General features: G+C 48.5%; 7 protein-coding genes across 7 annotated transcripts; 5 read left to right on the top strand and 2 right to left on the bottom strand.

Annotated features, from left to right (window-relative positions):
• Nucleotides 1-621: 621 nt before the first annotated feature.
• N7495_004834 (protein kinase RIM15) lies at nt 622-6,814 on the top strand (the record flags this gene model as incomplete). The annotated part of the gene is made up of 2 exons (XM_057207485.1): nt 622-1,194; nt 1,262-6,814. The coding sequence occupies 2 exons, from the start codon at nt 622-624 to the stop codon at nt 6,812-6,814; spliced, it is 6,126 nt and encodes a 2,041-aa protein (XP_057065165.1).
• A 1,196-nt stretch (nt 6,815-8,010) lies between these two features.
• On the top strand, nt 8,011-10,820 carry N7495_004833 (Mechanosensitive ion channel family; the record flags this gene model as incomplete). The annotated part of the gene is made up of 2 exons (XM_057207484.1): nt 8,011-8,616; nt 8,670-10,820. The coding sequence occupies 2 exons, from the start codon at nt 8,011-8,013 to the stop codon at nt 10,818-10,820; spliced, it is 2,757 nt and encodes a 918-aa protein (XP_057065164.1).
• A 1,678-nt stretch (nt 10,821-12,498) lies between these two features.
• N7495_004832 (uncharacterized protein) lies at nt 12,499-13,650 on the top strand (the record flags this gene model as incomplete). The annotated part of the gene is made up of 1 exon (XM_057207483.1): nt 12,499-13,650. The coding sequence occupies one exon, from the start codon at nt 12,499-12,501 to the stop codon at nt 13,648-13,650; it is 1,152 nt and encodes a 383-aa protein (XP_057065163.1).
• Nucleotides 13,651-19,141: 5,491 nt separating this feature from the next.
• On the top strand, nt 19,142-20,967 carry N7495_004831 (tubulin alpha chain; the record flags this gene model as incomplete). The annotated part of the gene is made up of 7 exons (XM_057207482.1): nt 19,142-19,153; nt 19,302-19,360; nt 19,436-19,589; nt 19,668-19,755; nt 19,808-19,879; nt 19,938-20,441; nt 20,498-20,967. The coding sequence occupies 7 exons, from the start codon at nt 19,142-19,144 to the stop codon at nt 20,965-20,967; spliced, it is 1,359 nt and encodes a 452-aa protein (XP_057065162.1).
• A 321-nt stretch (nt 20,968-21,288) lies between these two features.
• On the bottom strand, nt 21,289-22,308 carry N7495_004830 (thiamine transporter TPC1; the record flags this gene model as incomplete). Its single annotated transcript, XM_057207481.1, has 2 exons — nt 21,289-22,005; nt 22,069-22,308. 2 exons carry the CDS (start codon nt 22,306-22,308, stop codon nt 21,289-21,291), a joined length of 957 nt encoding a protein of 318 aa, XP_057065161.1.
• Nucleotides 22,309-22,764: 456 nt separating this feature from the next.
• Nucleotides 22,765-24,219, top strand: N7495_004829 (putative Gamma-butyrobetaine hydroxylase subfamily; the record flags this gene model as incomplete). The annotated part of the gene is made up of 1 exon (XM_057207480.1): nt 22,765-24,219. One exon carries the CDS (start codon nt 22,765-22,767, stop codon nt 24,217-24,219), a length of 1,455 nt encoding a protein of 484 aa, XP_057065160.1.
• Nucleotides 24,220-24,548: 329 nt separating this feature from the next.
• N7495_004828 (PICOT family protein) lies at nt 24,549-25,457 on the bottom strand (the record flags this gene model as incomplete). The annotated part of the gene is made up of 1 exon (XM_057207479.1): nt 24,549-25,457. One exon carries the CDS (start codon nt 25,455-25,457, stop codon nt 24,549-24,551), a length of 909 nt encoding a protein of 302 aa, XP_057065159.1.
• Between the last annotated feature and the right edge of the window lie 137 nt (nt 25,458-25,594).

Below are 25,594 nucleotides of genomic sequence, written 5' to 3'. Positions count from 1 at the left end.
AGAATTTATTCGGATAAGGATAACATCAAAAAGTGTGAAAAAAAGAAAAAGAAAAAAAAAAAAATAGAAAGTACGTTGGGCCACTCCATCCCCTCCAATCATCGATCACCCTCAACTCTCCACCCCCTCTCATCTTCTTCCTTCTTTCGACACCTTCCTCGTTTAACAAACATTTGGTTTCTCCCTCAAACTTGTTCTCTACTATTGCTCCCATATATTCTGGGTCAGCCTCTTGCTGGGGTTGACATTGACCGTCCTGCGCGTCCATTTTGTCGCGCCATTCCCCCTCCCCCCGCATACTCACATCCGTTACTCTCCGTCAACAACATTTTCGACGTGCCCAGCTCTTCCAAGTGACCGTCCACAGGATTGATTCCAACTGTTTGACCGCCATGGCCTGTTGATGTTACGGATGAATCCAGAACTCTTTACTTAGGAGCGCCCGCTCTGCCTAAGCAGACGGTTCGGCTTGGATCTTTATCGTCAAATAACCTCTGCTTCATCTCATACCTTATTTTGTACGGTATCAGCCCGTGCGGTCTCGTGTCTCCTTTTTCTTATTGCCCCTCTACTCCACTTTGTTTTAGGTGCTAGTTATTCGATTTGGTTGACTAAGACAGCATGTCGCATAATGCCTTTCCAAACCCCCAATTCCTCGCGCCTCCTGCCGTTACGGCCTTACGGCAGGAGGCCCGGAATATCAACCCGAAACTGACAAGATCGCCGAGTGAGAATATCCGAGAGGAGAGGGAGGATTTGAAGGAGGCTGCGGAACAGACCCTGAACGTTATCGTGGATCTGGATCTCGAGGGTCGCATTAAATGGGTCAGCCCTTCATGGCGGCAAGTGGTCGGCACACCACCGAAGTCGGTTGAGGGTCGCATGATCTCAGAGATTCTCCTTGATAACAAGGATGTCTTTCGAGATGCAATAGATGCCATGGTTGAGGATGATTCGCGCAGTCGGTTCATCCGCCTCGCGGTGCAGATGGGACCGGACTCGGTTCTAAAATATGCACCCGAACCACAGCCGATCGACTCAGCGGGTGGAAATGAGGAGGCATTTGAAAATACGGAGGAGGCTTCGCAAAGCGAGGACAAAGGCGTACTTGAAGACGGGGTGAAGCAGGATGTGCTCAACATGGAGGGACAGGGCATCATGGTGTATGATCGTACGGACAATGAGACAGGTCACGTATGTTTCTGAAAATCCTTTATCTGACTTGTTTGATTTTTACATACTGACTTCGATATGAATCTAGTCGATGTGGATGTTGCGACCACTTACTGAACCGAGAGAAGTCACAATTGACCTTCCGCCCCTGCTAGTGGAGTCCTTGGGCGTTGGCGCGGAAGTGCTAGCAAACTACTTGACCACACTGGCTGAAGCTGCGGCGAACGAGCCCGACCCATCGAAACACCCTGCGCCTACACCGGTACTTTGTCGCATCTGTGAACGCCAAATCACACCCTGGTGGTTCGAGAAGCATTCAGACCTATGTTTACAAGAACATCGAGCGGAGATGGACGTGCAGATTTCTCAAGAAACTCTTAACGAGCATCGACATGCAATTGTGAGGGTTCTGGACGCTCTGGAGGCTCGACAGGGAAGACCGTTGATCGGCCCCGATGGCAATGTCCTGTCGGCTCCCCAGTCGGAGTACAAAGGGTTGCCCATCGGACCTTCTCCTGCCAGCTCGGCGCCATCAAACGGGTCTGCCTTGGGCGAAAACTCGACACCAGGAACCCCACCACGTTCGCGAGATCATTCGGCATCAGGAAGTGTGTTAGGTCGCCCTCGTTCCTTTACTGTCCGAAGACCTTTGGCCCGTATCGTTGAGCTGGTGCTCGACTTGTGCGATACGGCTCTTGAAATTAGCATGCCAGTGATCAAGGAGTCCTTGCGCCCGGAGAATGAGGAAGATTTCCGTACATTATCGCCACAATCTGAATCGCGAATCTCCCAAGTGATTCAGTGGCAATCTCCTAGCTCCAACACTCTGGAGCAAGAACAAGGACTAGCTGCGCTGGCACGTGATACTGAGCAGATAGCGAAAGCCAAAGCCGATGCAGTAGTCCGTCATCGGAAAATTGTGGAGTACGCGGAGAGAATTCGTATCGAATACACAGTCTTGGTGGAGGAGTGTATATCCGCGGCTCTCAGCAAAGCAGAACGCATCGCTGCTGGCCAGCTAAGTGATTCCTCATGCTCATCGGAGGATGAACTTGCTCGAGAGACCGGACTTGAAGGCGACGGTGGGTTCGATCTTGCTGGAGAAGACTCCTACCCATCACAGCCATCCAGTCAGGAATGCCTCGTGGTACCGCAGCAGCAGTTTCAACCTGCCGTACCTACGCCTCTAAAACTTACCTCTGCATTAACTATGTCCATGCGCAACTCTCCGGACCGGTCACTTATAAGCCAAGGTCCACTCGAGCGCAGGTCATCCTCTGTCGCTGTGTCAACCGCATCTAACAGCCCCAGCCCCATGGAATGCCCTACCCCTCGGTCGTATAAAAATGCCTCGGGACTTCTTGGCACCTCACAGCCCCGACGAGGCCTATCACTTATGGATATCGACGCGGGGGACAGTAGCGATAGCAGCATGCCCTCGTCCGCCTTTGCGGGTGCGATGAGAACAGATTCGCCTTCTTCCGAGCGAAGCTTTGAGCGGAAGCGGAGGAGCCTCGTGCTTCCAGGGCTGTCTAGTTCACCGCGTCGACAACCTTCCCCTGCTCGTATATCTGGGCCACACTCCCCCTTACGCATGTCGAAACCTCGGCTTTCTCATGGTGCAGAGAGCCTGCCGTCCCCGATAGTATCCCCCTCGGCATATGCCAGCGAATTAGCCCATAACTATCGTCATCACCGTCGCCGGTCTTCGGCCACCTCTTCAGATATAGCGAAGCCACCTCCCTCTCCCCGCCTGCCATCAGTCAGCCAGCAACCTCGACCGGCTCCACCGTCTATCAAAGATTTTGAAATCATCAAGCCGATCAGCAAAGGCGCCTTCGGTAGTGTTTACTTGTCTAAGAAAAAGTCCACAGGCGAGTACTATGCCATCAAGGTCCTCAAGAAGGCAGATATGATTGCCAAAAATCAGGTCACAAATGTGAAAGCTGAGCGGGCGATCATGATGTGGCAAGGAGAGAGTGATTTTGTCGCCAAACTCTACTGGACCTTCTCCAGCAAGGAATATCTCTATCTGGTTATGGAGTATTTGAATGGCGGCGATTGTGCCTCTCTCGTCAAGATCCTCGGTGGTCTGCCCGAAGACTGGGCTAAGAAATACATCGCTGAAGTAATTCTTGGCGTTGAGCACCTTCACCATAGAGGAATCGTTCACCGTGATCTGAAACCTGACAACCTTCTCATCGACCAGACCGGTCATTTGAAATTGACTGATTTTGGTCTCTCCCGTATGGGTTTGGTAGGACGTCAGAAGCGTGTCTTGAAGAGCCCCAATGAGTCGGCTCCTGATCTTCTCAAACAAGGGCCATTCCCTCGTGCTATCTCCGTTACCTCCTCTCGCTCGGCATCCTTTGATTTCCAAGCTGCGACATCTCCAGGGTCCACCCCTTTGATCACTCCAGCAGAAGTTTCCACGAGCGTCAACCAACCTTCCTATTTCAATCTCAACCAGTCTTCGAGTCTGAGTCGTCAAAGTTCTCGCAGAGCATCGGGCTATCGTAGCGACAGCCTGGGCAGTGACAGCTTTACTGGCTTGTTCCGATCCTTTGCGCTCAACGACAATGAACCCACTGCTCCATCACCCGGCGTGCTTTCAACCAGTCTAGCGGAAGAGGAAGTTCACGACTTAACTGATTCTCCCATATTGTATCCCCTACAGCACACATTCAGCAATCCTATGACCCAAAATACTCCTCCACAGCCGAACATGCTACCTCCAGTCTTGGCACTTTTCGACCCAGAAGACCACAACCGACGGTTCGTTGGAACACCTGACTATCTGGCTCCGGAAACCATCAATGGTGTTGGGCAGGACGAGATCAGCGATTGGTGGTCCTTGGGATGTATTATGTTTGAATTCATCTTTGGATACCCACCCTTCAACGCCGACACGCCGGATGAAGTGTTTGAGAACATTCTTCGTCGCAGAATCAATTGGCCAGAAGATCCCGAAGAGCTCACCACTCCAGAGGCCATGGATCTTATCAACAGGCTCCTGACTATTGACCCTCGTCAACGTATTGGGGCAAATGTAGAGGAGAAGTTCCCAAGTGGCGGAGCTGAAATTCGGAGCCATCCCTGGTTTTCGGACATCCATTGGGATACACTCTTGGAGGATAAGGCAGAGTTTGTTCCCCAATTGGAAAATCCCGAGGATACTGAGTACTTTGATGGTCGTGGTGCCACCCTCCAGGCGTTTGAAGAGGAGATGGAAGATGAACCTTCACCGCAACCACCGTCTACGACAGGGTCTTCGGATCGACCCCATGATGCGCTGTTCAAGGTGCGCTCTCAGGTCAATGCCACAAAGCGGCCATTAATGCCGTTGCACATTCCGCCCCATGTACGCGACGCGCGTGATTCCCGGAGTCGGAGGTTGAGCGAACCGTCGCTGGCCGATGATTTTGGCAGTTTCAACTTCAAAAATCTGCCAATGCTGGAAAAGGCCAACAAGGACGTAATACAGAAAATGCGCCAAGAGGCTATGCAGGCGCCGCACCGCCATTCGTCAACATCGTCCACGTCGAGTGGTGGTGCACCGGCACCGCAAGCCAATGCCCAGCCAGCACTTGAAGGAAGCCCTATGCCAATGTCAATATCGCGTGCCTGGTCACAGAACAAGGGCAATAATGGTAGACCCTCGTCTCCATCAAGCCAGGCGGCCTCATCTCCCAGTAGGCCCTCGCAACCATCATCCCCGCTACTGGTCCAGTTCAGCACAGGCGCTAATCATGAACGACGAAAAACGTCTGGTTCCTCTTCCAATGCATCACACCAGTCCAGCGGTACATTCCAGCCATCTTCTCTGGAACAACCGCGGATGCCCAACTTCCGACTTGGGTCGGTGGCGTCCTCTCCTGTCAAGACTAGTCGCATGCCTGCCCATTCACCAGACAAACACCCTTCGAGTCAACGTCATGGCAGTGCTCCCGCTAGTCGAACTCGATCCCAGACCATAGGCTCTCAAGATGGTACAGATCTTTCTACGTTTACAAAAGAAGCTTTCGTGCCTACACACCATAAGCGTCGCAGCCAGCTATACGACATCTCTCCCTCATCTTCCGACAACGAGGACCCCCGCACCAAGGCGCTACTCAAAGTCCAGCGGCGGCGACTCAGCACTCGCCGGATGTCCCAAGTGAACCATCCCGACGGGCCATTCTTCCGCCCACTGGACATTCTCATTTGTGAAGATCACCCTGTGTCCCGACTGGTAATGGAACGTCTTTTTGAAAAGCTTCGCTGCCGCACCATTACTGTTACCAACGGTGCTGAAGCCGTGCGATTTGCTCTGAGTGAAGTCCAGTTTGATATAATCATGACCGAGTACAAACTACCTCAGGTAAATGGTGCTGATCTTGCACGCATGGTTCGAGAGACCCGGAGTGCCAACCGCCATACACCGATCATCGCAGTGACTGGCTACTTGAAAGAGTTCCCTGAGACCCATTACCTCGACGCGCTCATCGAGAAACCCCCAACTTTGTCCAAGCTCACCGAGGCCCTATGCAAGTGGTGTATGTGGAAGCCACCGCCGAAGGACTATAATCCGTCCCTGCTTTACAATCCGCCTCATTCCATCCCCGTGCCTATGCCTAGTAGTCGTCAGAGCCGGCCCAACGACGATAGCCCGAGCTCAGTATCCTCTGGTTTCGTACCAAACCCTCCCAGTTCCTACCGTGACTCTAGTCGAGAAGACTCTGTCAGCAGTAGCGTGTTCGGAGATATGGAGTCCATCAAATCCGACGAAATCCCCGTCATTATTAGTCGCAGCCATGATGATTGGGAGCAGGGTCACGGTGGATTGGGAATCTCTGAGGCAGCACACTCTAATTCCGAGCCCAAACCCGTTCCTCAACTCCTTCATGCCGTCTCGGCACCTGCCGCAATGGATTTAAACGGAGGTATGACTCCCCGCAAGCAACGGTCTAGTGAATCGATTCGTGCCAAGCGCGAATCGCTGGAGCGGAAGCGTTACGAGGGCGCTGAATCAGGAGACGACGAGGATGAAGAGCTTGGAAATTCCCAGTCTCGTCGCAGTCCACCGGTGCGTAATCGCCGTCCTGGCTCCAAACTTGGTATTGAGATGATGCGTACCAACAGTCGAGGCAGCGTGGTCAGTGGTAGCGAAGAGCTCCTCCAAAAGGAGAGGGAGGCACTTCGTAATGCGGTTAACGATTACGCCTCTACCGATGATGACGGGCCTCTAGGGTCTCCATCCAGCGTCAGTCTCGAGGAACACATGGAAGGGCTTTGCATATTAGAGGAGTCAGAAAATGATGAGCAGTCCATCAGCCGCCGAGAATCACCCTCACCAGAGAGCGCATCTCGACGACAACGTTCTTCTCTTCCTGGACCTTCCCACACCAGCCCTCGTCGATTGAAGTTCAGTCAGTCTACTGCTCGGGAGAAGCACCACGGCATGAACGCACCCATCACCCCCGAGCTGAAATTCACGGCAGACCCTTCTACAGACTCCAGTTCTGGCATTGAAATCGATGCCAGCCCCACGCCGGAGGACTCCGAATCTACACCACGTCCTTTCCATCCATCGCCCGACCTGGAATCTGAGGAAACACCACGTCCAGATCGGTATCGTGACTTATCCAGACTCAAACGATAAGGCAGATACTGACAATCCCAACCTAAAAAGCCCGTTCCCTTTATATGCCTTTTTTTCCACCACATAGTTTGCATCTTTGATGTTACTTTCCTCCTTCTTACCATTGTGTGAACCTCTTACCTTTCCTCTACTTTTCCACTCTTTTCTTCTTTTTTAGCTTCTCGCCACTGTCCAGCGGAAATATTCCTTCTTCACGTCTCTTATGTTTTTATTTTCCATCTCTTATCGGAGCCAGGAGTTCAGGCTGAATATTCTCCATGCTCTGTATTGTCTATTATTCCTAGGAATATATTTTTTTTAAGTGAGACAAAACCAAGATCACCATTTTATTCCTATAACGAAAATATACTCCGCATATAGTCCGTGCATTCAATGCATTATCGCGCCCGCAAACTAGTGAACTAGTGTTGGCTAAAATAGTTAGTGATGGCCGATCGTGAGATCTAACAGTTGCTCTGTACAGTATTCCCAAGTAAATCCCTATTGTGATCTACCACCTGAAGGATTAAATGACAGGAAAAGCCATTAGGCTAATCACGACCCACGCGGGAGATGAGAGACGGTCTAGAATTGAGATATTGGGATATACGTAAGTACCAAGAGCATTATGAAGTTGGTGGCGTTTTCTAGGCGTTGAAGTTGGCGGACTGAGTGGATTTAAGTGGATAGATAATACTATCTAAGGTCCTTATACCCTATGAATGGTCAGCATTGTATTCTTTTAGCTTTGCCTTTTTGCAATACGCCACCGAACCTGTCCCTGTCCCTGAGTGTGTTATGTTATTGTATTACTGTTTCATCTTTTATATACTCCCGCTCCTATCCCGTTCGTAATCACTTCTATTCCATCTGTTCGTCCGCTCTTCTCTCTTTATTTCTACTTCAATTTCTATTTCCTTTCTCTTTTCTATTTCTACTTGGATTTTCGTCTTTCCCGATCCTGATCTCTCTATTTTTTGACCGTAAAACTCCTGGACCCACAGGATCCACTGCGTTTCACTTTTTCTAGATCTTCCCTGTTCTCTCTCTCTTCCTCTCTTTATTTCTTCCTCTCGTCATTGTCTCTTTACTCTTTTTTACCTTCTATATTCTGTCTTCTTGTCCTCTTTTTCAGTCTTTTCCTCGCTGTTTTGGCTTGCTTCAGCTGATGGTACACATTTCACCTCCACACTCTACATACCCGCTTTATCTCCACCATGACCTCCCCAGTGGATCAAACCTTTGAATTAGACAATAGAGACAGGGACAATGAGCACTCACCAAACTCGGACAATGGAACCTTTGTCACAAACGAAACCAGACCAGCAAATTTTTTCAAACTCGACACCTCATACCGAGACACAGATGGCCCTCCGTCAATGCGAACACCCTCAGCACGTCGCGAAGAAGCAACCCGTCTCGACGATGATCTACTCTTATTGCAAGCCGAGCGCGTAGCATCACGTTCAACTCAAGCCGCCGAAGAAGGTGAACATATCTCAATAAGTCGCTCACGTTCACGATCGCATCGCAGAGAGCCCGTTGACGAGTTCGACGAGGCTACAAACCCTCTTCATGAAAAGGCTGCTCTTTACAAGCCACCCGAGAAACCCAATACCAAGCTGTCGGCCTTTGTGAAGAAGATTCATCAGTCTAGTTTTATCATTCGCTATTTCACTTACATCGCCCCTATCGTTTTGCTTCTGCTTATTCCCTTGCTTGTCGGAGCTCTCAAATTTAAGAATGCCTCTGTTGGCGGAGTGAGGCTGGTGTGGTTTTCAATCTGGTTGGAAATTGTCTGGTTGACTCTATGGGCTGGTCGAGTAAGTATAAACATTGATGACTAAAGACAATCAACAATGCTAACAGCTTCTAGATCGTCGGCAAATGTCTTCCTCCCGTCGTCGGTGTTCTGGCTAGTATTTTCACCAACAACGCGAAGAAATGGCGCGATATGGCGCGGCAGCTCGAACTGCACGCTGCTCTGTTCTTCTGGTGGTTAGGCGTCGAGATCTCCTTTTTGCCGACAATGAAGAATCACCACGTGGACGGCAACACGGACACTCGCAGCTGGGAATCCACTCTTAACAAGATCATCATCGTTATCTTCGTCTGGACCATCCTGAACCTGATCGAAAAGGTCATTATCCAGCTCATCGCTATCAGTTTCCACCTCCGTACCTACGCCGATCGCATTGAGATCAATAAATTCCAGATCGGAAGTTTGACGAAGCTGTACGATTGGTCCCGAGCCCGCATCGAAGAATCCGACGAAGCATTCCAAGAAGTGGCTGCAAATAATGCTCCGTCGGGTACCCGCACTCCTCTGCAGTTTGCGGACAAGGCACATAAAAAGGCCAAGGGTGCTCTGAGCAAAGTCGGCCACAAGGTGGGCGATGTGGCTGGCGCGGTCGCTGCTGATTTCACTGGTCGCAGGGCAACCCGAAGCAGTGATCCGTACCAGGTCGTTCTCAGTTTGCTTCGCAGTACTTCTGGATGCCAAGTCTTAGCGCGTCGTCTATATCGTACCTTTGTTCGTGACGGGTTTGAAACTGTATTTTCCGGTGATCTGAAGGAAGCCTTCGATAATAGCGATGAGGCCGAGGCCGCGTTCACCATGTTCGATCGGGATATGAATGGTGATATTTCCATGGAGGAGCTAGAGGCTGTGTGTGTTGATATCGGTCGGGAACGCAAGTCGATCACTGCTTCGCTCAAGGATCTGGACTCTGTCGTGTCGAAACTTGATGATATTTTCATGTTCTTCGTCATTGTTGTTGTCATCATCGTGTTCCTGTCCCTGATCTCGACTTCCGCCGCCGGTGTTCTTACCTCTGCTGGATCTAGCATCCTCGCCCTGTCCTGGTTGTTTTCGGCCACAGCCCAAGAGTTCCTGCAATCCGTGATTTTCGTCTTTGTCAAGCATCCATTTGACGTCGGTGACCGCGTGACCGTGTACGGTAACTCTGGTGATACCGGCCTAGGCGATGACTACTTCGTCAAGGAAATTACTCTTCTCTACACCGAGTTCAAGAAGATGCAAGGCCACATGGTGCAGGCACCAAACAGCTACCTGAACGGTCTTTTCATTCTGAACCAGCGCCGCTCCGGCGCCCTGGCCGAGGCCGTGCCAATCATCATCAAATACGGTACTACCATCGAGCAGCTGGATAGCCTGCGCCAGCGTCTCCTAGAGTTTGTGCGCAGCGAGAACCGTGATTACCAAGGCAACCTCCTGACCGAAATGCGCGAAGTGACCGAGAACTTCTCCCTCACCCTGAACGTCGTCTTCTTCTACAAATCAAACTGGCAGAACGAGGGTCTCCGTATGCAACGCCGTAACAAGTTCATCTGCATGCTCATGATCGCTCTGCAAGAGATTGGAATCGAGGGCCCACGCATGAACCTGCAAGGCGCCACGCACGACTTCCCAGTCCACGTCAGCTATGGCCAAAACATGGCCGGCCCACCCCTAAAGCACAAGGACTCGCACGAGATCGAAGAACTGGACGCGAACACCTCAACCCCCCTTACAGAAAAAAGTTCCATGCGCACCCACCCCTCCATTCTCCGTAAGGGCATGAACGTCGCAGCCGCCCGCGCCCGCGGCGAATCCTTCTCCCGCAAACACGTCGACTTCTCCCTAGGCATGTCGAACCTGTCGTCAGGTGATGTAATGGGCGACGTCTTCGAAGACAATGGCCCGCGCATGAACGACGTTGTCCGAACTGTGAACCGCGAAAATGCCGAGCGCCGCATGCAGGAAATCCTCATGGAGCAAGAGGAGGAAGAAGCGCGCAGCCAGTCGTCTTCGCGCAAACCCTCCAACTCACATCATAGCGCCTCTACTGGTCATGAACCTCGCAACTCAATAGACGCAAATAGCTTCCGCAGTGGCGCATCGTCTGTGACTAGGAATAGATTCTTCCGTCACCGTAGTAGTCTTAGTCGCGACGCGGATGATATTATGGAGCAGGGACGTGTTGGCACACCGCCGCCTGCTGCTATGTCTGATCGTAATCGTTGATCGATTTACGCTTCTTTCACACTGGACTCTCTATACTTTTCTTTCTAGACTTTTCTCTCTTTTATATTCCCATATTTCGCATCCAATATTCCCTCCCCATGTCTGAACTTGCGACCACTCCCTTTGCATTTTAGCTGGATTCTTTTTTTGACCTGCTCGTGTCAACTTTCATTATATCCATAATGTTAAAAAATCATTCAAATATTACTCGTTTCATCAAACCTGCCTTCACTATAGAAAAGATCGCGTAGTACAGTTGATCCCTAACTTCCCTACCTAGCCACTTACTACCTACCAATGCAACCCGCAAACCAAGCCAATTCCTCAGGAATTCAACGACCTGTCGAACCTCGAACAACAACGAACAATGTTCAATTTTCAAGCGATAGAGGTTCATTTCGAACCTTGAATCTATGGCTGATAAGACGGCTATACCTATATGGAGTTGGCTATATACTCCCGAGTCCTGTTCATCTATGCAGGGTATATTTTTACCTGTCAAATAGAAATTGAGGTTTGGGTCATTATTGCGCTATCAAAAGCACGGAGCATCTCATCTCATCTCATCTCATCTCATCTTGACGATCACGATCAACAGTCGGCGATCGATGATCGATGATCAATCTGCCCAGGTGGATAGCAAGGTTGAAGTAGCAACGATCTACGGTTGTCTAGAACATTGAAGCAAATATAGAAACAGATTTCTAATGTTCTAGCCTTTTTTATAGATCTATCTTCACCCCACTTATATACTAACAGTCTCAATATCTTCTACCTATCTTCCAGCCATGAAGGGTTGTAATAGATCTGTACCTGATCGAGCACCAGTTAATGAAAAGCAGCAAATTGATATAAAATATATCTGAGAAACGGGAAGATATGTAACAACTCGAGGGCTCGAAGCTACATGTCGACACCTGGGCATAGACTGTTTATAGCAGTCCTAGAACTACTGCAGTACTTAAATATACAATATTAGCTAGGTATAGTTTAAATGTGGTTATCGAATAGTTACCGATATAGCTGCTAGTTAGTATAGCTATAAAGACAATTAGCGATATAGTTTCAGGTGATATACGTAGCTTTATAAACAATAGTCAGCAATGGTGTCAGAAACAGCTACACTGGTATCGGCCAAATATAAAACCGCTCCAACAATACCGTCAATTTAACCCCCACAACCTAATTTTAAAGTAAGAATAGGCTTACACTAGTTAAAGGGCTTAAGATGATTGTAAAGGCGGCACTGTTTAAAACTGACAACGTTGCAAACTATGACACCATACTATATATGACTCTGGTTTATTAGTACAGCAGTTCAGTAACCATTATCGTCCATACTAGTGTGACAGGTAGATATCTTCCAACATTGTCACATAATAGTCAAAGACGGCTCCAATGTTGTAAAAGACCCCATTTCCCTATGTGGAAATAATAACCTTGAAGCTTCCTTCAGCCCCCATCTGCCCCCGAGGATTGGGGTAGGGTCCAGATGAAAAGTTTTTATGCGACAACGTTAGAATGTTATATATTCTTTGTCTCTGTCCCGATATCAAGTTAGAACCTACAAGTTGATTTAGTTTTTTTTGGATATGCAGCAGCAGCATCAGACACATTCAAGGTAACAGGTTGGTGATCATCTAGAATCCCAAATAAGCTAACGACGTGTTATGCTCAGATGCTTCTATCATATTCAACCATTTTCCTGGCTGTATACATCCAATCCCAAGTCTTTAATGTCGCGGCTTTGATTATACCTGATCATGCCTTAGAGAATAACACTCTCTACGATGAAGAAAAGCCCTCAGACAGCCATCTTTTCGCACGAGATGACCCAGTGACTTTTTTTCACCAGTATCCCGCGAATGATGAAATGAAATTCATATCGCAGCCTCTTGGAACAGACTTAGATCAGCTTAAAGATTACGTTTTTTTGAGTCCTGCCGGAGCTGGCGTCACAGTATATGTCCATGACAGTGGCATCAATCTCCGACACAATGAGTTTACAACAGCATCCAAAAATTTACCGAAGGCCAACGTTGGGTGGCTATACCCCTCTAGGCCAGATCTCAACGTTGAACCAACCACAGATCCCACTGGGCACGGAACCTGTGTCGCAGATAAGGTGGTAGGCCATAAATTTGGAGTGGCTAAGAAGGCTAATCTCCTGATGGTGCCGTGGATTGATCTTGCAGACTTTGACTGGATGAAAGCAGGGTTGAGAGCTATCATCGATGATATCAAAGCGAAGAGGGCAAAAGACCCGGATTTTTTGGCAGTTGTGAACTTCAGCTACAAATTTGGAAATACAGTAGCTCTACGCGACAAAGTAGAGGCCTGCCGAGCTCTATATAAGGAGATTTACGACTTGGACGTTGTGATGGTATTTGCTGCAGGGAATAGCGGAGACTATGGCAAGACTGAACTGAAGCATTATCCTGCGCTCTTTACGAAAGACTTCCCGAATGCTATTGTGGTTGGGTCAGTCGATATTAATGGTTACCCATCGAAGTTCACTGAGGGTGGACCACTGGTGCATATCTCGGCCCCAGGAGCAACCGACAGCGAAAATGGAATTGAGTGTGCTCAAGGGACAGGAAGGTCTGCTACATGGCGTCCAGAAGGCACTTCTATTGCTGCACCAACTATTTCTGGATTTGCAGCATATTTGCTATCAATTGAGCCCGCGTTACGAAAGCAGGGATCCGTGGCAAAGAACGTGAAAGCAAGAATTCTCAAACTGGGCTATATACGTGCAGTTGGGGCTTTAAAGGGTGTACCACCTATGCCTGCTATTTGGAACGGGCTAGAAGGAGCACCAGCATGCTAAAGATTGAAATTGACAATTTTTACCTTGGAAGTTCATATTACCAGTAAATCTAAAGAACAGGGGAACGAGTAGTTCCACGGCCTTCTAAGGGATTTATAACGCGATCCCTTTTCAATTGGCCTTTTGGTATTATTCAACCACCAGCGCACATTGAACTGCCGATAAAAGCATTGAGGTCTTTGTTCTCTCATTGACAAGGCAACTTATCGCCCTCCTATCATGGATAATGGCTCCTCCGATCGGCATTTAACAGCAAGATTGGAGATTGTGGTATATATTCATCTAGTGCCCAGGCTAAAAATAAAGTGCTCCTAGGACCTTGCACCTGAGACAACCTTTGGAAGGATGCATAGGCCAATCAAATAAGTGGCGCAGCGGTATTACCCCTGAATAAAGAGTGGGATGAACGGCCATTTAAGTGAGACCCGAAATTTATTGATGGGAATTTTGATTGGCTGCTCACTGGCTACTTAAGGGTATCTATCGAGCACTTACACTGATTCCGGCACATCAAGATCCCCTCAATCTCCTGCTTTCAGACACAATCAGGCTTGGAATGTTGAAGGTACAGACCGCGGCTTCACTACTTGTGCTTGTGCCTGAGAACAACTCGATGTTAACCAAATCCTCGATCGAGCTCTTCAAAAAGTTTGATGGACTTTCGTCATCGGCCGGCGGAGCAGGAGCCTTGAGAAACACTAGTCAAGGATGATGTAAGGAATGGCCCAATGATCTCAGCGGATATGTTAGGGAATTCGGAGATCACTTGGTACACAAATCAGTCATATGGAGCATGCGATTGGTCGTCACCTAGGCAAAATTGTAATCCAAATATCTCTTCTTTGGTGACTGGCATATACTATTGTTTTTTTCATTGCGTAGCAAGCAAGACTAGGCTCTTTATAAATCCGTCTAATGAAAACGCGTCCTTGCATCTCTATTGTGTAGCTAGGTTGGGTGGCTTCCTAAGCCCGGACATGCGAGATGATAATGTTATACTTGTGGTTTTGGCAGAATGTTGTTTTAAAGTTGCAGAATTCGACTAAGTATATTACGATGCCTTGGTATCGAACTCGCAGGCCACCCGCTACGTGGCGAAATTCATGATTCAAACAGGTCTCCTCGGGCAGTTTAGACAGATAGATGCTAGATCTGACTCTGAAGCAGACCCTGAATCAGACGAAGACCCAGGCTAGAGGGGACTACGACAACTGGCTACGAATGGCGCAGCGTGGTGAAGACGCTGGGTATCAGGAACGACAATACCGCGGCCTACCGAGAGGCCAAGGACGAATACATCGACAACTTCAACGAACAACAAAAGGACCGAAACGAGGGGAGGAGGGTGCTATGAAGGGGGAGAGGGGAATTGAAGGAAGTGGGCTACTGTGGGAGAGCTACGGGTTACTATGCATGGAGGGCATTTTGGTTTAAAGAGAGATTTCGGTTTATGATGGCATGACGCCATATTTCCTTTGTATCTACTATCTTGACATTCTGGCGTTTGGAATACTCTCGTTTCCGCCGGAGGAAACACCTGCATAGCCATACGCTACTAGTTAGGCTGCATCAGGTTAATAGAGTATTGATTGATTGATTGATCGACTAAGTATACCTGCCTTATTGTCTCTTTGTATATAAGTCTATTGACAAGACATCTCATACCAGGTGCCTTGGGCACGCAAGTCATAGCCTAGCTCAATGCATATAGAAATGGGTTAGTTCGTTGATATCTGGGAAGAAAAAACATCCACCCCCTGTATCTCGCAATGTCGGTGAAGCTTGGATTTGATATAAGGCGCCTGGCCTGGGCTATGGCCAACGCCGAATCGTCATGTCGGTCAAAGTATTAGATGATATAGAACAGCCCAATTTGTGGAGAGAATCTCAAGGACAATGGGACCATCGACACTCGTTGGTGGAAAATGTGGAAATGCTTGCAGGCTGAGGACGCATACAGAACCCAGATAATGCGAACAAACAAAAGCGAGCTAGCCAAGCTAAGCAAGTGAGCGGGAGTTTCTTATTTCTGAATCGTTTTGCGGGCGTTGCGCAGTAAGTGATCTACGAGGATCTCTGTGGTGCGTGAATGAGATTGTGATATGAAGATGATGTCTCAGACTAAGACCTAACGGGAAAATACAGGCAACATTCGTAACAGTGGACCCCTACTGAGTCGACAAGAGCTGGTGTTGGACTAGTATGCATTGATCTTGAGCGATCGAGGGGCCCAAAGTAGGTCGTATGTTTCACCCTCTATGAATGGTAGAGCGATCGTGCGTAATGCGAGAAGAACAGATTATCGACGTAGTTACATGTTATTCTATTAGTTCCCCGAAGTCCACATCTCGAACAACGCTCCATATGGCTTTCAGAATGGTATGACTGAGTCATCTTCCCAATTGAAGGCCTGATTTTCCCTAAAGTATCTGGGATAAAAAGGTGAAGTATTACTTTGGTTGGCATCTTCTTCCCAACTGCTGCTGTCCACGCATCGAGATTCCCAATCACTACCACCATCTTCTGCGCACGGCTGACAACGACATTTAGTTGCTCTTTATCAGCCAAAAATCTAACAGAATCTAGATCCCTATCTGGGTTATATAGAGGATCACGATTGGTGCCTCTTTGACCCTGTGTAGCTTCCACACTCAGGTATTTTGGACAAGGTCAATATCCTTGAGCACATCCAAAATCACCATTTTTGTGCCTTGTATAGACTGATATCAGATCATCACGTCTGTATCAAGAAGAATTTCTTAGTAAGGTGCCGCGACTAGTATCTCACCATACACTATCCAATTTCGAAATTGAGAATCTTTGGATAGTCCTGGTAGTTTTGACTGATGAGGATTGATGGAATTCCAGCCTCGAAGACGTGCCATCAACATCTCTTCAGGTACTATGCCCCCTCTTCCTCGCTACCTTATGAGATCACCGCTGGCAGAAGCTGATCAGACTTGTTGATAAGAATGATCGCATGAAGTGACTGGATATTACAGGTCATGGCAATCATATTGCCGCCCTCTAGGTATCGGCCGTGTTAGCGATATGTGGAATCGACTCTGCTACCGGATTTTGAAGGCACTGGGGTGAACAATTTCATAACTGGAAGTATCAAGAAATAGGTCACAGTACAGCAAGGGATTATATACAACTGGCTGAAACCAGCAGGTTTGTTGTGGCCCACTGACTTTTATATACAGCTGGCCGTAAATTATCACATCAAGCCTGAAAGTTCGACCGGAACCTGCTTGCATAGTTACTCAACGTGGCTGCAATGACACAAGTTAAAATTACCATACGGACCTTTAGTGACCAAAGCTTTAAAGCCAGGCTAAGAAACCTAGGTCGCAAAATGCTTGTGGCATACTGCTGAGGTCTCCTGAGGTCCATGAATGGCCGGCTCAACCAGAGAAATGACCTCTGCCTTCACATGCCGATTTATCGACAGGACTTACATTATAGTCCTAGATAGCTCATTGCTAGACATCACGGGCAGCTCACCTTCCAACGAGGTTATATTAAGTACCTCCTTTGAAAATATTTCATGTCTCAAACATGGCGGTCTCTGATTCACAAAGTCCACTCTTGGGCGTGACTTTCGACATTGTTGCACCGAATCTCAGGATCAATAGGTTAACCACGTTTTGGTCTCCCAGGTACGGGTTATTCAGGTATAGTTTTCTCAGGTAGAGTGGCGGGAAGCATGAAGTCCAATATGAGGGGGTGTAATGCTAGACAAAACCTGACTTGCTTCGAGCCGTTTCTTCTTCGCCGTCCTGCTTCGTTCATAGCATCGAGGAACTTCTTGACAGTATGAAAAGTGATCAACCATGGAATAGCCCTGAGTGTTCGTCACATGCGACGGGCATACTCGGATAGTCCACTTATGGGAGTAATTTTCAACATTTTGCCTATGATCGGGAGATTCCTAGGTAGGTTGGTCCTAGTACGGGCTCCCATATACCATGGGTATCACTCAAGTTACTAACTCTCGAGCGTGGAAAATCGTGGACGTTTGTTTTCTTCATTCAGACTTTTCAGGCCTTTGATGTGGGCTTTCCACCTTCTATTGAAGTCTCTTCATCGTTTCCGCCATTTTCCTGCATCAGCAAAAATCAGATGCCCATACTGGTATTCCAGGGTACTCGTGGTATTCTGAATGGGTAAATATGAGTTGTATGAAAATTCTTGGAGATGGTATATGGACGTGATGTATGGAGATGTTGCTTAGTTCTCGACGCTTGAGAGATCAGTTCGTTCTTGATGCGCAAGGTTGCCAGTGATGTCTATGTCTGAGGGAGTTTTATGGTATATAATGGATATCTAGGTACGGAAGAGAGAGAGAGAGAGAGAGAGTCGGACAGTTTATATAGGAGATACTTGGCAGTCTTGATCTTTTATATTGGAATGTATTTCGGTAGAGAGTGAGAGTGGAAGTGAGAATGGAAGTGATAGTGAAACCATGGCGGTGAAATTGAGAATTAGATTGAGATTTATGTTGACTTCACTTTCAGTACTTATTCACCTTAAACTGCGCTCATAACTCATATTGGAAGCCAAAAAAACCCCATTTACCCAGGTACTACTCCACATTTTTGATTGAACAACCAAGTCAACGAGGTCAAGTTCGACTCATGGATATGACACTCAAAGCAAGCTGATACCCCTCATTGGTTGTCTGTCTCCTTTCTGTGTGAGCAAGGTCTTTTCCATCTTGAACTGTTCCGCGGAAATGTTAGCCCAACGTATCGGTCAGTCGATCAGTGAAACCAGAGGTAATAAGGGCAAGCCGCAAGTAAGTTTTTTCCAATGTTCATTAGACTCGGAGCTAGATCACTTTAGAATAGAACGGACTAAAGCACGTCAAAGTACTTTTGTGATTCATCAGCGATCAGGATCAGGCCATCCTGGGCTGTGGGGAATATCCATGGAGGATCGGCAATACCATCAAGATTGTTCCGTAGTTTCAGCAGGGTAGATAGGATGATGATTAATACCCGATGAGAAATGGATAGCTAGCGCGTTGTGAATCTTCTGAATTCTCAATCAGTATTACTCTGTGGTACTCCGTGGCTTAGTATATCGAATTCTGTAGAGTAGTGATACTGGAAGCCCCCCACATTCCACGGGAAACGCATTGGGCAATGCATAACTTTATTAATGAATCTAAATATATGACATGTTTCAGGTGTATTCGGTGTATTGGTATAGATTCGACTGGATAGCAGTAAGCGCCAAGAAATAGAGAGAATATCGAAAATATCGGAGATGAAGAGATGAAGAGATGGAAAAAGATAAAGAAAGGAGATAAAGAATCGAAGCCGAAAGACCCCCGCACGGTGACCGCCAGTTGTTTTGATTTGACAGTCAGCAAGTGTTGATTGGCGCCCCACTGTTTTCCACTTTCTCGTTCTTCCATCATCTCGACCTCTTCCTTCCACAATTTGTCTGAACTTTCTAAGATTCAGCTTTCTCATCCCCCATCATGCGTGGTGAAGTAAGTCATCGACCATAATTTCCCTTCCCATTACTTGCAAGATCTTGATGGCGCCACCTTCCCCTGAGCTATCAGAACATGCCATCCCGGTTTTGTGGCATTGATTAATATCTTGAGGGATTCAATACTGACGTGTTATTGCTATTAGATCTGTCACCTTCATATTGGCCAGGCTGGTACACAGCTTGGTAATGCCGCGTGGGAGCTGTATGTTTTTTTTTCTCCTTTTTCACCGCTTATTATAGCCGTTCGCACAACATGATCTAATCATATCCGCAATAGCTATCTTCTCGAGCACGGTCTGACCCCCGATGGACACTACAACGCTGAGCTCGGCGAGAATGCTGCGGACCCCGGTCACTACGATACCTTCTTTACCGAGACTTCTGGCGGCAAATACGTCCCCCGCTCCGTCTTCGTCGACCTCGACCCGTCTGTATGTATTCAACATAAGCGGATATGGCTATCTTTTATCTTTATTTTGAAAGACGAGTGGCTGATGAATTGATAACAGCCCATTGACGAGATCCGTACCGGTACCTACCGTCAGCTGTTCCACCCCGAGCAGTTGATCAGCGGCAAGGAAGACGCTGCAAACAACTGTATGATATCAAGGAAAATCAAAAAGATATATTCAAGGCTAATGCATATTAGATGCTCGTGGTCACTACACCGTCGGCAAAGAGCTTGCCGAAGAAGTACTCGAGCGCATTCGCCGGGTGGTTGGTACGCGCATTCGTTTCTTATGTTTATGACTAAAACTAGTATACTAATTACATCTTAGACAACTGCTCTTCTCTTCAAGGTTTCTTGATCTTTCACTCCTTCGGTGGTGGTACTGGTTCCGGATTTGGTGCTCTCCTGTTGGAGCGTCTTGCCGCTGAGTATGGAAAGAAGGCCAAGCTGGAGTTTTCTATCTACCCTTCTCCCCGTGTGTCAACCGCCGTTGTTGAGCCCTACAACGCTGTCCTGTCTACCCACAGCACCATCGAGAACGCTGACTGCACTTTCCTCGTCGATAACGAGGCTGTCTACGATATTTGCCGCCGTAATCTGAACATCCCTCGCCCCGGATTTGAGCACCTAAACCGTCTCATTGCTCAGGTGGTTAGCTCTATCACATCCAGCTTGCGCTTTGACGGTTCCCTCAACGTCGACCTGAATGAGTTCCAGACTAACCTCGTTCCCTTCCCCCGTATTCACTATCCTCTGATCTCGTACGCTCCCGTCGTCTCCAGTGAGCGAAGTGGCCACGAGAGCTTCAAGGTCCAGGATATCACCTTCCAGTGTAAGTTTACCCAATACATGTCCTCGTTTTCCCTTCAAGGCTAATTATTATAAAAGGCTTCGAGCCCCACAATCAGATGGTCGTCTGTGACCCCCAGAAGGGCAAGTACATGGCCGTGGCTCTGCTGTACCGTGGAGACGTTGTGCCCCGCGACTGCAACAAGGCCGTCGCTGATCTCAAGGCTAAGCCTTCTTTCAACCTGGTCGAGTGGTGCCCTACTGGCTTCAAGCTCGGTATTAACTACCAGAAGCCCGTGCAAGTTCCCGGCAGCGAGATGGCCGCCGTCGACCGCGCCGTCAGCATGCTCTCAAACACCACCGCTATCGCCGAGGCCTGGAGCCGTCTCGACCACAAGTTCGATCTCATGTACTCCAAGCGTGCTTTCGTCCACTGGTATGTCGGTGAGGGTATGGAGGAGGGTGAATTCTCCGAGGCCCGTGAGGATCTGGCTGCCCTCGAGAAGGATTACGAGGAAGTTGCCGGTGATACCTTTGATGATGAGGAGGACCTCGAGGCCGAGTACTAATCGGACTCGGTCTGACCGATCATATTCCTCGCACATAATCGCTGTTGTACTGCCATTCTGTCTGAAAATATGCCTTCTCACGCTGCCTTTAATGACACCCCTTTTTGTTCGAGTTCTCTAAAGCGTTCCTACACCCCTGTTTGACTAACAGTTCGGCACTATTTTCGCTGAATTCCAAAACAATGTCGTTTTTTTTTGTTTTCTGGAGTATGACTAGATGATATTCCTACATTATTTGTCTAATCACTAGAAAAAAAGGAAACCAAAAAAACTCCATCCAATGCCCAGGTTTGAAGTAACCAATAATGAAAGTCGCAGTGCTTAAGCCCCTGCCAGTATAGTAATTTGCTGGAGCTGTCTCAGCACTTGCTCATATGTCCACATAGTCACTGCGCTAGCTGGCGCGGCCTTAAACAGACTAACAGTCAACCCACGATACAACCCCCGCACGCCCTGCGTGCGCAATATCATACCCATAGTCTGGACAAGACCATTGTATTCAGGGATATTGCGATGGATATAGCGCGTCCGTGTAGGACCCTGCACCTGTAATCTCTTCCGAACCAAGTCCAACGGGAACACGCCCGTTTTCGCAAGAACGCTCGCCACGACACCGGCCGCCGCATCCCCAGTACCAAACGGCAGCCAGTCCCACTGAGCCATTGTTGGCCGAAAACCCTCGTATGCTGTGAAGAAAAGGCCCATGAACGGGACGATCTGCGCCACAGCCGCCGAGCATCCACGGAAGAAGCCTGCTGATCCCTCTTGCCGTACAATCTCGACCACGGAGGCGCGGAGCGAGCTGTATATGCGCTCTGGCCCTTGCGCGGCAAAGCGAGTGCGCAGTAGATCAAGAGGGTATGTTGTTATCGTGGAGATGCCGCCCGCGACAGCGCCAGCGACGAACGACTCGCCGGATGGCGGGAGTCTGTAGGGTAGGTTGACGAGAGCTTGGGAGATGGTGCGGTAGGTCGTGAACTGGAGAGCACCATAGCAGAGATACATCATCTCGGCTGGAATATTACCTTTCCAAAGACCCTAGTCAAAGCATCAGCGGCCATAAAAGCACCTCGGTATATCATGTGTAGGTAGAATACATACCGTGATACCCTCCTGTCTGACGATGGCCTTCATAGTCGACAAAGTCCCCTTATACACCGGCCCTATCACTGTTTTATGTGAATTGGGATCCGACAAGGAGTGGACCTGCAGCTGCAGGCGAATCTTGACGACATCGAGCGGCGCAACGCAGAAGCGCGAAATCAGACCGGCAGTCCCGCCGGCCAGTAGGACTTGGCTTCTGGTGCCCTCATATTTGAGTTGTTCACCGCCGGCTGACATTTCTCAGAGTTAGGTTTTAGGAGAAAGGAGAACCCATGTTGACCTTCTGTTTGTTTGCTTTCCGGGAGGCGAATGGAATGCGAGATAGCTCCATTAGTTGGTTCGTTATCAGCGCCGATAACCATAGTTATGTCATCAGTGATGCCTTTGATTTTAGGTGTCATCAATAGATGTCTGAAGTAGTAAATAGTGGAAATATATAAACTAAGTGAGTCCATTCAAACAATAATTCCAGGGTTGAAGCAACATTAAATGAAGGAGATTCCGCAGATTTTTGATGAAAGAGAGAACCTTGGATATCTATGCATCCTGTCTTTCACGCTGTTGTCCCGTAGCTCCGATTGGGATATACCTCGGCTCATCAAGCTAGGTTGATATCCCCGCACTTACTTTTATACCCTCAAATTCATTCCATTTCGAACACTGAGAAACCATTGATAAAAAAGAGGAATGAGAATGAGCCCAAAAACCCTCGCCCTTCTCCAGTTACGACAGCTCACGCGAGGCCTAACTGGTGCTGCCTCGCGGAGCTTTGTCACCACAGCTAAATGCGCGAGAGCCTCGAGGACCGAAAACTCATTGATATCACGTCTACTTGATACAACTGAGTTAAATGACTCCAATGAAATTGGAAAAGTTCGAAAGAAGAACGGAAACTCCGTCAAAGGATATAATATCAACAAATTCAATAAGCACAACCCGACTACATTAGAAACAACGGAGCCTGCGAGTGCACTAGTCGAATATGATAAGACGACACTGCAATATCCGCAACGAGATGACCTTAACTTGCCACACTACTACCTTCGTGATCTCTGTAAATGCGTGCAGTGTGTAGACCCGCACTCAAAGCAACGGTCTTTCCGCACAAACGACATTCCAGAAGATATCTATCCTCGAGAAGTCAAATGGGACGGCGAAGATCTCCAAGTGAGCTGGAAGAACGACATCCCAGGATATAACGAGGAGCACGTCTCCCGCTGGAACTGGCGAGATCTAGCAGCACCTGCGTGGGACACGCACGATCACACTTCCTGGGACATGGCACCACTCAAATGGAGCAGCGATATAATGCATAAGTTGCAGCACTGGGTCTCGTACGAGGACTATATGAACGATGACGCAAAATTCGCCAGCGCAATGCGCAATATCCAACGTCTGGGCTTACTGTTCGTCAAGGACATTCCCAAATCACGAGAAATGGTAGAAAAAATCGCAACGCGGATGGGACCGCTACGCAACTCTTTCTACGGGTCAACGTGGGATGTGCGCACAGTGCCCGAGGCCAAGAATGTGGCGTACACAAACCAGTTCCTGGGCTTCCATATGGACCTGATGTATATGAATGAGCCGCCAGCGTACCAATTACTGCACTGCCTAGAGAATTCATGCGACGGAGGCGAGTCTTTATTCGCAGATTCCTTCTACGCAGCACAACTAATGAAAACACACTGTTTAACCGAGTTCAAAACACTCACGCGAACACAACTCAGCTACGAGTATGTCCACGAGGACCAGACCTACTACAACACCTGGCCTGTGATTGAACTGAATGAGAAGACAAAGGAGGTTCACCGCGTGAACTACTCGCCCCCTTTCCAATCTGCCTTGCCCGGTGGAGGAAAAGGCGTAGAGAGTTTTGCTCTGATGAAGCGAGCTCTAGACCTATTCACGTCGCAGATTGAATCACAATCTTCAGTGTATCAACTTAAGCTCAAGCCTGGCGAATGTGTCATCTTCGCTAATCGGCGCATCGTTCATGCGCGCAATCAGTTCAGCACCGCTACTGGTTCGCGGTGGTTGGCGGGAGCATATGTTGATGAAGACGCTGTGCTCTCGCGCTTTGCTGTGAGCCGGAAGAAGAATCCTGCTGAATGGATTATGAATGACCCGTTCAATTCATCCCATTAAGTGGTTAAAGATGAAAAAAAAGATATGAAGGATGGCCATGCCTAAGTAGCTGAGAATATCGTTTAGTAGGAGGCGATCAGCAAAAGTACTCAAGCGCTGTGAGTTTGAAATGGATACACCAGTTGATACAGATCGTATAGCTACTAGAAGCCGTCTAGATTATTAAGAGACACAGGATTAAAAATCAATGTAAAATCTACAATTGAATTTTTGTAAGTTTAGAGACAGAAGACAAGATTGATGTCAATTTTCGAAATGTCTCTTATTAAGTGAATACGTTTATCGTCAAGGCAAGCAGCTTAGTATGGGTATCATCCAGGACCAGGAACCTATGCGGCTGCAGGCTTGTTGACAGAGTACTGTTGCATGAAGCTGGGGTCGGCGCTGATCTCCTCACGGACCTTGAAAGTATTAGCATGACGGCGTTGACGCTGGGCAAAGAAAATACAGAGACATACGATATCTAGACCACCAACCAACTCTCCATCTACCCACAGTTGAGGGAAAGTTGGCCACTCAGCAAACTCCTTCAATCCTTGGCGAACTTCATCATCGGCAAGAATGTTGAAGAAGCCGTACTTGATGCTGCGCTCTCGGAGAATACCGACCAGCTGGCGACTGAAACCGCATTGTGGGGCACTGGGAGTACCCTTCATAAAAAGCATAACTGGTGCAGCCTTGACCAGCTCGGCAAGACGGGCCCAGAGCGCTTCCTTCGATTGTTCGGGGGTAAGAGCCGGGGTCGAAGCCACGGGGGTAGCATTGGCACCAGGGCCAGCGAGAGCTTCAGGGGCGGCAGGGGCCTGTGTTGCGGTTACAGGGCCATTTTCACGAGGAACAGCAGTAAGAGGAGGGGGAATGTTAGTGTTTGTGGGAGGGGCGACACCATTTCCGCGGCCGGCGTGGCGTTCGATAGCGTCGCGAACCTTCATAGCATCGCTGCCGCTGATAGACTCTAGGATTTGGCCGCTGCGAAGACAGACGACAAATGGCACTGCAGAGACATCATATATCTCCGAGATATCAGGAAGTTCCTCGGCATCAATGCTGACAAACGAGATATTCGGCGGGGCGGTAGCGGGGTACTGCGAGGCGAGTGCGGAGAGGACGGCGCGCATTTGAGTGCAGGGTGCAGCCCATGTTGTGTGGAAATAAAGAACGAGTAAGGCCGAGGGAGACAGCGACTGGAGGTGTGTCGAGAAGTCGGCCTCCGAGGTGATTTCGGTAAGGGCCGACATGGATGGAGGATGTTGGAATGAAGTGAAGGGAATTGTGAGTGTCAATGGAGGATATGGAGAGATCTAGATAATCAGAGTGGAGAAGAAGCTTTTTGCGTCCAGAGCTGAGATGAATCAAGTGCTCAAGAGTGAGGCAG

Source organism: Penicillium taxi (assembly GCF_028828555.1).
Source record: "Penicillium taxi strain IBT 34144 chromosome Unknown utg000003l_segment0_segment0, whole genome shotgun sequence".
Lineage (NCBI taxonomy): Eukaryota > Fungi > Ascomycota > Eurotiomycetes > Eurotiales > Aspergillaceae > Penicillium > Penicillium taxi.
This window is presented reverse-complemented; position numbering and strand designations above follow the sequence as displayed.